Source organism: Argentina anserina, chromosome 4 (genome assembly GCF_933775445.1).
Source record: "Argentina anserina chromosome 4, drPotAnse1.1, whole genome shotgun sequence".
Taxonomy (NCBI): Eukaryota; Viridiplantae; Streptophyta; class Magnoliopsida; order Rosales; family Rosaceae; genus Argentina; species Argentina anserina.
Genome location: NC_065875.1, coordinates 21,625,713 through 21,637,478, shown reverse-complemented (window position 1 = coordinate 21,637,478; position 11,766 = coordinate 21,625,713). Strand labels below are relative to the sequence as shown.

At 39.3% G+C, this 11,766-nt stretch overlaps 1 protein-coding gene across 2 annotated transcripts; it reads right to left on the bottom strand.

Moving 5' to 3' along the window:
• Positions 1-456: 456 nt before the first annotated feature.
• LOC126790578 (uncharacterized) lies at positions 457-2,872 on the bottom strand. Of its 2 annotated transcripts, XR_007671746.1 has the most exons (4): positions 2,617-2,872; positions 1,927-2,513; positions 1,293-1,381; positions 457-681 (listed from the first exon to the last, which is right to left on the bottom strand). XR_007671746.1 is itself a non-coding variant. In XM_050516876.1 (2 exons), the coding sequence occupies exons 1-2, from the start codon at positions 2,768-2,770 to the stop codon at positions 2,056-2,058; spliced, it is 612 nt and encodes a 203-aa protein (XP_050372833.1). In that variant the 5' UTR covers positions 2,771-2,872; the 3' UTR covers positions 1,844-2,055. The 2 variants fall into 2 exon arrangements, 1 of the variants encoding a protein (XP_050372833.1); XM_050516876.1 differs by lacking the exons at positions 457-681; positions 1,293-1,381 and having other exon boundaries at positions 1,844-2,513.
• Between the last annotated feature and the right edge of the window lie 8,894 nt (positions 2,873-11,766).

Genomic DNA, 11,766 nt, shown 5'->3' with positions numbered 1-11,766 from the left:
ATCATCGCCGAGCAAAGTCTAGAAGTCTAGAAGCATCAAAACCTTAATAACAACCATCAATTAAACTCAGATCGTTCGGAAAGAAGATTTTGATATCTGCCTCACTGGGAATCAAATCCCAAATCACTCGACTCTTTCCATAATATATAATTTATAGTTTAATAATTCCTCAAAAGGGCGGGCCAAGGGAATCTCATCTTCAGGCTCTTTTTGAATGCTACATGAGTGGACTCAAAAATCATTGTGTAGTTTTCTATCTAACGTCTGTGTTCATCAAAATGAATTTGATTTTGTTTTGATTAGATTAAAATAGACGTGAACCTTCATGCACCAATACCATTACCAGCTGTCGTACATATTTATATGGAGATGGGATGCAGATATATATTACTCATTATAATATGGTTCGCTTCAATCTAGCTAGCAGCCATCCCATCCCATGTATATATGTTAATCAATTAATTTGTTTTGGCATTCAATTCACTGATTGATGAGAACCCCATTGTCTATATGTCATTGATAATATTTGATACCAAAATGGTCCCCAAATTGCTTCCAAGAATTTCCCTATTGCAATTGTTATGCTTCTTGGAATTATACGGATGTTCGAGTTTGATACGATCGAAATCACCAGTAATTCTCCCTTCTTATCGCCCCCAGCAGCCATATCCTCGATTGAATCTAGTCCAAATAGCAAACAACCATCATATGTACATGCATCAGCATCACTAGTTAGTCATGGTCCCTCATGGCCCATAACTGCGATAACATATGGAAAAAGAATATCACACCACAGTTTTTAGTACAAAAGTAAACAAACATTTAAGACTAAGAATATCTTGATTATTATTTTTTGATAAACCTGGAGGCTACTCAGCTCGATTGAATTAGATTAGAATTGCCAGAGTTCCTATATATGTATGTATGACAAGGTGCACATCGATTCATCGAATATCAACTTACGTTAATGCATGTATATGGAGATGCTAAATCAAGTGAGCGAGCGCGAGACTAAGCACATGCACCCTGACGTTAGTTTTACACTCTTCTTCTAGCACTGCAAGTTCCCTTTTCAAACTCGCTCACTCGAGTAGTACGTACATGGCAACGATCGACTTATGCTTTGGTACATTATGAATAGCAGTGCCGTGAAAAACTTCTGGAACGTACGTAGCACCGATGCTTTGGGCGTACTTATGCCAAGTACTATGACAGATGTACAGAATTTTCGATAACAGCAACCCAAATGAAAGACTAGAAACTTAAACCTGAAACGGTCGAGTACAACTTACAAAGAATGCTCCAAAATGAGTTGAATGTGAGATCCTTATCTTCCCAATCATCGTCTTCTTGGTTTCGTTCTAGTACTCTCATCATAAACCTGCAAAACAAACGCCAAAAAACAAATTACACACACGAAGAAATGATCAAGATCAGCATGTAAATATATAGAGAAAACAACAAAGACAAATTTGTAGGACGCAGACCAACGGAAAGACCGTAAAAAAAGATGAGGATCAGATCAGGTTTTGCTTTGCTCGGCGCCCATAATACAAAGACACATCACAGACACAGTACGTTTAAGCGGTGACATTACAGACCCCATACACGACGTGACAAATATATACAGGTGATCTACACAACGGGCTGTTACGCTTACGCATTCAACACTAATTACAATGTACACCAGACAACGGCGTTAACGGACTCTATCCAACCCCCGGGAAAGGTGACGGAAAAAGCCGTCGTGTTCAGTACTGGAATTACGGGACTCAATTGAAAATGAGGGAAGCAGGACCAAGATTTACAAAAAGCACTCACCAATAACAAAAAAATGAGGAAATTGGAGCAGTACAGAAAATTCATTAATCGCCACGGATAAAGATAGGCAACCTTTCTGAACGATTACATCATGTAAATATATACCCTGTTTTTCTGGTGCGGATTTATGGTACTTAGTCTCTTTTTAATCAGCAATGGCATATGGGATCTAGTCCGTCCGACAAGTCTCTCAGCTAGATCCAATGGTTTTGTCACTGCCATGCCTATGTTGTGTTATTGCCAGTGATTGCCGTTGTGGACGAGGTAGTGACGACTAGGGTTTCCATGAGCATGGTAATTAGCACAACTAGGAGCTTTCCCAGCTGCCGCTGGAGCTCGCTGAAACGGCGCCATATGTGAGCCTTGACGAAAGCAACGCTCTGCCGGCAACGGCATGGAGAATCTGGGAGTGGATCCGGAGGCACAAATAGTACTGTGATTTGAAGACGAAGACTTTGAGGATGACGCCGAGGATGATGTAGGAGACGACGGAATTTTGTTGGCGGGAAATGAAAGGAAAGCTCTGATCTTCAACGGCGTGACGGACGCCGCAGCTGTGTCGTACTCCTCGATGAGATTGGCCAAGTCTTCATCAGACTTGATGGAGATAAGGGCGTCGAGGTCTTCGTTGGGCAGTTGGCAACGGAGACCGACGGTTGTGCCACACAGCTCTCCAAGCTTCACCAATAGCTCTGTAAATGACCAAAAAACCCTCATGAGCTTAATTGTACTAAGAATAACATGCTACGTACGAACAAACGATAATGACAATAGCAGATCGGAGGTGGATCTGACCAGAGAAGGAAATGGAGCGCTGGACGGCGAGGACGCGGGTTTCGCCGCCGAGATAACGGAGCTTGCCGTCGGGGTAACGAGGGAGGATTTTGCCGCCATAGCTACAGAGGAATTTGAGAGTGAGTTTGGTAGGGTCAGCTGAAGGTCGGATCATGCTGGCTTGAACTTTAGGGGTTTCAGTAAAAGGAAGAGAGACTGGAGATTTGAGAGGAGGAAGGTTGAGGAGGTTGTAGAATAGACTTGGAGCTGTGTGTTCAAGCCTACGTATGGAACCCTTTGGACCTTATTTATAGAATTTTTGATTTTTGATTTGCGGGGGGGGGGGGGGGGGGGGGGGGGGGGGGGTACGTGGCAGAAACAAAGGTTGGTCAGCTTACGTATGTGGATTAGATTCCTATTCCTATGGAGTAAAAGCCTACCTCATGCTGTAACTTTCTTTTACTCATTTTTTCAATGGTCAAGAAATTTATATGTTTTTGGTACTTCACTAAGGAATATCATTCAGAAATTCCTACAAATTAATTTCTACATATCTCAAATTGTTTTCACCACATCATAATTCATGAAGTACTTATGATTATGTGCCTCCTAAATTGACATATACATAATGTATTGAAGATTAAGTACATGCTAAATTGACTTATAGGATGAGGGAAAGAAAAATTATTATATATATTTGTCATATATATCACGTGCGTACCATTTAATGTTATTGATTCATTTTTTATTATAACTAGTTCTTATATGTAAATAAATTTTTACCATTTTCACCTCGTGTAATTATATCATGACATAATATAATTAGCTGGTTACAACGCATAACAATGTCACGTGGGGTATGGCGGGTACACAAAATAATTACTCATGAGAGAAATTATACATTCAATGTACAATGTAATCATTATATGATAAAGACTTACAAAGTCAAATATTTTATTATTTCCAATGTGAAATTTTAACAATTCGGATGTAAACGTGCTATTCTTTGATATTTTAGAATAGAGAAATCAGATATGTTTCAAGTGCACTCGTTCGACGTAACACCGATCATTATCCTTAATTTTCATCAATTAGTCTTGTCACATGATCTTAATTTATTGCTTTGGATCAAGTAAACACTAGGGCATAATCAGATGAATGTTCATCAAGTCTCCCAGCATACCCATGTTCAGAGTCATTTTCATGGAATCAGAATTGTAATGCAAGTGTAAGGCATGGGATCCACTATTCCAGAGCTCTTGTTCTTCGAGAAAATTATGAATGGAAAAGGATGCTGATCGAGTAGGGTCCGTTCTTCATGGTCTCCAAAAAAATGCCAAGATTTGAGTGGATATATATATCAGCTACGTACATCATCTCCATATAAAATCGCTCAAGCCGTGACCCAATTCACGTCTATCGTCTAATTAGCTAAATTAAGGTATACCTTGCTTCATTTTAACGTAATCTTCATGTATAAATGTGGTCCGGTTGGTGGAGAATAACAATTGTAAAGGTTTGCTTATGTACGCGTTAAGGTTCATGCATCCGGGCCAATCTTAATTAATCTAGGCATTTGAGTAATTATTTTGTGTACTTGTCACTTCACGTGACACTGTCATGTAGTGTACCTAATTAATCATATTACGTCATTGTATAATTAACATGTACGCGGTGAAAATAATAAAAGTTTATTTACATATAATAATCAATAAAAAACAACCACAGTAAAAAATAGACCAATAATATTAAAGGGATACGTCACGTGATATATGTGACGGGTATATATACTAATTTATCCCTTGTAGAAACAAATCATACATAGAGTTAGGAAGGCTCTAGCTACCCATACTAATAATTAAGGTTCATTTAGATTGATATTCCAAGTCACGATCAAGATCGATGCACTGAGTTACAATTTTTCTGTAACAAGCTTCACTCCAAAACCGCAAAACAAGTAAGGCTTAGTTTGGATGATGAGAAAGTAATACAAAGTGGTAAAGGGTGTGGCATTGAAAAGTGACAAGTCAATCGATGGAAATGCTCATGCATCCATTTTCATCCTTATATATATATACACTCATTTCAGGATAACACCGATCAAGACTCAACTTAAACTAAATTGCTAATCCTTGTCTTGTTGCTTGATTATGTCATTCCTTTATCCACCATTTGAACATGTAATGGGGTCCTGCGACGACGTTAGCCTCCAAAGCGATTATGCTCTCTATCGTAATCTTAATCTCCCACAATCCTCAGCACCTCTTCAAATTAAATTCTAATAATGAATAACTAATGTGTATGACATTTGAAAATCGAAGGTGCCGGGCGTATCTCACCTTCATCTCCTTATCTTCTAGAGAATCAAGCACTAGCAACTACAGTACTACTATATTTGGGGTTCTCACTTCCCACATATACATCTGCTTTGCACTTGAAATGTAATCATTAACCATTATGGAGAGGCCCCCAGCTCCCAATTAAAAAATTGGAGAGATGATCGAAGGTCGAATAAGCTTCGATTCCTTCCTATTTTCATTCCAATGCATGGATGGACATTATCTGCAGCCTGTTCTCTGCTAGATAATTTATTACGATATAGTCATATCTTATTACGTACATAATCAATAGTTTAGGTTTATAAACGATTACTGAAGACGGATCACAGCCTCTCACTTATCTTCCTGATAATAATTTCTTAATATTCTGCACACAGCTTAATCTCCACTAGTTATCTACAACAGAAATAGCGCACATACCATGGAATCAATAACTAGAAAACCAAATTGAATTATTGTTCGAATATGTAATCAACTAATCATGTAGAAATATATACATAACGCATTGTAGTATATATACAGATGCATTCAGTAGGTAGCAAAGCTCATAAGATTGATATATCCTTATTCATCATCTAGTAATATCCCTGTGTAGAACAAGCATCATGGATGCTGCATTCACTCCTTCCTTGTTTCGTAAAAACTGAACCCTGCTTTTACAGTTTTTTCGGTATCTATAGGAGGATCGGGGATATTCTTATACACCAAGTTGGCATCCTGACCTCCACCAATACTGTCTCTTTCAGACGTGTCATGGTCCCGCAAAGGACACCTGTAAGTGGCGATGCTGACTGGTTAGGGCAAAAGCACCCAAGTTGGGTTCGGGGGTGGTAGCGATGGTCGGCTGTCGTCTTGTTCCGATTTCAAATGCGTGTCGTCAGTCACTCGTGTCGCCACCACTATACCAGGTGGCAGGGAAACTCTCAGCCTCAAGCTAATCTTGAATCTTCAAGTTTGTGGCGGACAGATAATCACGTACACAGCTGATACCTAAATATTTGGTAACTATACCTGATCGATTGATTAGACAAGTTTGTTACCGTCCTACGCCTACCGGATTAGGACTCCTGCATGTTAACGTAACCCTAAGGCAATATCGGAATCGGTTTCCATGGCTATGAAGCCAGATTGGAATGAGTAGCTAAGCATGGGTCGAGCATGTGTATCATACACGTAGCAGAATGATTGAAGTAATACCATGTATTTATGTGTGAGATTTGGTTATGTTAGCGTGAGTAATGGAGCAAATTAAGAGCGTGATTCAAGTGGAGCAAATTAATGAGTGATTTGTGGTAGGAATATATAAATATGTTAATTGTACTATTATTAGATTATTTATAGAACATTTTATGTGTAAGAAGTAATCAAGCAATATACATTTCTTCTTGCTATCAGAGCCAATTTTTTCTTGCTCTGTTTTTTTCTCGGTTTCTGTTTTTTTCATCACAACTAGGGCTGGGCATAAACCGATTGTAAATGGATAAACCGACCGAACCGAACTGAATATATGGTTTGGCGACCAAATCAATTTCAAATGGATTGGAAAATAGATTCAAGAAGTCCAAAACCAAAATGAAATGGTTTGAAAATAGTTTCATAGGTTGAACCGACCGTTTATAAACCGAACCGACCGAATTAATTTTTATGTATTAAAAATAATAATAAATTCATTGTAAGTTAATAAATATATTGTTTGCACATAAAATAACAAGAATTAAGTTTGGTGCAGTGGTTCCTTACCATTCTCTACACCTACGAGGTACGAGTTTCGACTCCCACCTTATGCAAATTTTAATTTTTTTTTTTGCAATTGGGTCGAATTATCAGCCCATTTACAATAAATTCGGTTAAAACCATAACTGAACTCGACGCGATTCAAAATTCGGTTAAACAAATTTTTTCGGCCCAACTCATTTAAATACGATTTCGGCTTTTGTTTTGGCCCAACTTATTGGGCCGGTTTTGAAATGGTTTCGGCTAAAAACCGACCCGAACTGACTTTGCCCAGCCCTAATCACAACCACAGTCGACGTCGCCGCTGCCCTCCGTCTTCTCCCGTTTGGTTCCGGTTCTGCGCATCGACGTCGCCGCTGCCCTCCGACTGTCTTTGTGTGACCTGTAGCCCTTCGACGTTGTCGCTGCCCTCCGATGTTGCCATCACTCCTCTCAGTCGCCATAATTCTCGACCTGTTGCCCTCCGACGCCGCCACTCCTCTCCGACCCGTTTTTTCCGCTCTTTCGGCTACTCTCCGCCCTGACCGGCCCAAATTCGACCCGACCCGGCCCGGCCCAAATTCTGCAGTCTTAGTTGTCAGTGTAGGTTCACCGACAATGCAAGTGCACCCAAGACAAATTCTTATAAGTTTTTGTGTTTCCGTTGCATAATTCCTGATTTTTTAATTTGATTTTCAATAGGTTCTAGAGACGAAACATAGAGTTCTCAGATCACTGATGTTCTGAAATTTGAAGTATCTGTAAAGAGTTCTGAAAGTGGTTCCTTTGGGGGCGCCAAACTCAATGTGACTAATTTCTGTAAATGGAAGAGAATTATGGCAGCTCATCTTCGAGACATGCACAAGATGGGCATGTAATCGAAGTCACTAAGGCTCCTAGTGATGATGATATTGTTGCCTACACTAAGTGGGACGACGATGATGGTCTTGTCAAGTCAGTCTTGTGGAAAGCTATGAATGACGAGATAGTTGATCTGGTGGAGGCATGTGCCACTGCACAGACAATATGTGAGACACTGGAAGGCTTATATACTAATGACTCTGATTTCATACAAGTTCATGAGTTAATGTGCACAGCTTTGGAGATGCAACATGATGGGCAACTGGTGGCGCACTATTTCACCAAATTGAAAAATATTTGGGCTGAGATTTATGTGAAACGTCCTTACATGATCAAGAATCAGGAGGAAATTGTTTGGTACCAAAAGGAGAAGGAGCTTGAACGAGTTCACCATTTCCTGAAAAGGTCTTGATGCAAAGTATAACAGTGCGAAAGACAAATTGCTCAGAAAGACCGAACCCCTTAGCCTAATCACCACTTTCACATATATCCGTAAGGATGAGTCTCAGCAGGAGAGTCTTCATCAGGCACAAGTTATTATTTTCAGCCTTACTGTTCATGCTAGATCTCCAGCACCACCCCTTCCGCAAGCAACTTCAGCTCCACTTCATCATCAAGGACCACCACCAGGTTTCGGGAATCAGCTCCGCCCTCATTGCTCTTATTGTCATGATACTAACCATGCTCGTGCGACCTGTTGGAAGTTGTATCCACACCTTAGGCCTAAGAGGCCTAATTATTGTCCCCAGGCGAAAGCGGCTATTCAATGAGTCCAAGAACCAGATATCTATGGTGTGGTTGGACATGATCATCATACAGCAAGAGGAGCAACACCTACCGCATCCATAGCTGGTCGTGGTAAAATTGGTATGACTTTAAATATTTCTAACTTTGTTAGTTTTGATACATGGATTATTAATTCTGGTGCGTCTGATCATATGACTTATGAAAAATCTTATTTTACCGTATTGTCTTCTCCACCAGTACCCTATGTTACTAATGCTAATGGTGAGGCCTTCCCCATGTTAGGAAAATGGTTCGTTCGTATTACTCCCACAATAGAGCTTCATAATGTGCTATATGTACCTGTTTTATCTCATCATTTGATATTTGTCCCACAATCGAACACTAACGCTGAGTGTTCTGTGACTTTTTTTCCTATGTATGTGATATTTCAGGATCTTCTCACCCGAGAGTTAATTGGTCGGGGCATATGAGGGGCCGGTTGTTTAATTTAGATCTAACATATGCGGGGGAGAAACCATGGGCACAGTCTCAGACCGCTTTACTCTCCACTTCTGACAAGATAAGTGAAGTTTGGTTATGACATCGTCGCTTAGGGCATCCATCTTTTAGTGTTATGAAAAAATTCATGCCTATTTTGTTTATTAGTGTGGATGAGTCATTTTTACGTTGTGAGACACGTGTTTTGGGAAAGAGTCATCGATCTACTTATTCCCATAGTACTTATAATAAAAGTTCTTCTTTTTAAATTAATTAATTCTGATGTTTGGGGACCCTCCAAAAAGTCTATTGTGTGAGGAATGCGGTATTATGTGTCATTTATTGATGATTGCAAACGTCTTTCATGGATTGTTCTTCTTAAAACTAAATATGAGGGTTTTCCGGCTTTTCAAGCCTTCATACCACTGTCTAAACACAATATAATGTCATTATTAGAGTTATTTGTTCTGATAATGGGTGGGGGATATGTGAATCGTGTCTTTCATGAGTTCTTTAACACACACGAAATTGTTCATCAAACAACGTGTACTTACACACCTTAGCAGAATGAGGTTTCTGAAAGGAAAATCGTCATTTACTTGATATGTCTTGGTGTATTCTTTTTAGTGCCCATATGTCTAAATACATTTGGGGTGATGCTGTCATAACTTCCGCCCACTTCATTAATCGTCTTCCATCTCGTGTCCTTTTAGGAAAAAGTTTCATATGATGTGCTTGCATCTCATGTCTCATTACCCTCTTTTCATAATCTTTCTACCCGTGTTTTCGGTTGTGTTGCTTTTGTCCATCTTCCAAAACATCAAAGGTCTAAGTTGGATGTCCGGACAGTTAAATGGGTATTTTTTTGGTATCGATGACATCATTAAGGGTACCGGTGCTATCATCCACCTACCAGGAAGTACTATGCCACTATGGATGTTACTTTCTTTGAGGACATGAGCTATTTTACCTCTTCTGATACTGCTCTTCAGGGGGAGAATTCATATTTTGAAGAGTTGTATCATGGAGAGGGGGAGACAAGTGAGCCAGTAGATATGGTGACAGGTTCCATTGAGGTTACCAATGTGTCAGCTACACAGACACCATCAGATGATTCTGGTGTAGTCACTCCGGAGATTCAGGTACCAGAAATGACAACACAACTGTCCCTCATGTCTTCCGTACTGTTGTTTATACACCTGAACAATGCTCTCATGGTACAGAAGATCACTAATCTGAGGTTAGTCATTCTATTGGGGCTAATACTAGTGAGGCTAATAGTAGACAATATGTCTTGCCAAATAGATCTACTCGGGGTCAGCCAACAAAAAAATATGAACCTACCCTTCAGGCTAAAACTAAGTATCATGTGGTAAATTTTATGTCTACCAAAAGATTGTCTTAGTCATATGAATCATTTATGAATCAAATATCTACTGTATCAGTACCTAACAAAGTGCAGGATGCATTGGAAGATCCAAAATAGAGGAAAGCAATGGAGGAAGAGATAGAAGCATTACAAAAGAACAATACTTGGGAGCTTGTATCTCCATCACATGCCAAGAAGGTTGTGGGATGTTGTTGGGTGTTTACAGTGAAACATAATCCAGATGGGTTAGTGAGCCGGTATAAAGCACGCCGAGTAGCAAAAGGGTTCACCCAGACATATGATATAGACTATGATGAGACATTTACACATGTTGCAAAGATAAACACTATTCGGGTATTTCTTTCTTTTGCTACTAGCTTAAATTGGCCACTTAGACAGCTTGATGTTAAGAATGCATTCCTTCATGGAGAACTTACAGAGGAAGTGTACATGTATATTCTGCTTGGATATGTGGCCGCTTCTCCAAGTAACTTTGTATGCAGATTGAGAAAGTCTATGTATGGTCTTAAACAGTCACATTGTGCTTGGTTGAGGAGATTCTCACAATTCATGAGGAAAATTGGCTACAGACAGAGTAATTTAGACCACACATTATTTCTCAGACATCAACAAGGGAAGGTACCAACCCTAATTATATATGTTGATGATATGGTAGTTAATGTGAATGAAATTGTTGGGCATTGAGTTTGAGATGAAGGAGCTATGTACACGTACTTCTTGGGTATTGAGGTAGCCCGGGGAAGTGATCGTATCTATATGTGTCAGAGGAAGTACATATTTGATCTACTAACAGAGACATGTATGTTGGATTGCACTCCATTGATACTCTTATTTAGCAGAACCATCGGTTAGCAGAGTATCCAGATCAAGTGCCTACTGAAAAACCTCGTTATCAAAGGCTAGTTAGACGCCTGATTTATTTATCACATATCAAACCAGATGTTGCGTATGTAGTAAGTGTAGTGAGTCAGTTCATACATAATCCTAGTGTGGACCACATGAATGTTGTTGTAAGGATTTTGAGGTAATTGAAGTAAGCTCCAAGGAGAGGAGTAATGTTTTCTAATCACAATAATATATTTGTTGGGGGTACTTTACCTTTGTTGGGGGTAATCTTGTTACATGGAAGAGTAAGAAACAAAAAGTGGTAGCTCGATCTAGTGCTGAAGCAGAGTACAGAGGTATGGCTCAGGGAGTGTGCGAATTGTTATGGCTTAAAAATTTGCTGTAAGATTTGGGTATGAAGCCTAAATGTGCTATGCAGCTGTACTGTGACAACACGACAACTATTGATATTTTACAGAATCATGTGCAATATGATCGTACAAAACATTTGGAGGTTGATCGTCACTTTATAAAGAAGAAGATAAACGTGAAGATCATTAGTTTTTCTTTTGTTATTACAGAAGAGCAACTTGCCGATATGCTCACCAAATGAGTGTCTAAGAAGGTCTTTTATGACTCACTTAGCAAGTTTGACATGGTTGATGTGTATGCGTCAACTTGAGAGGAAGTGTTAGCGTGAATAATGGAGCAAATTAAGGGCGTGATTCAAAGAGAATAAATTAATGAGTGATTTGTGGTATGAATATATAAATAAGTTAATTGTATTCTTGTTAGATTATTTATAAAATATTTTATGTG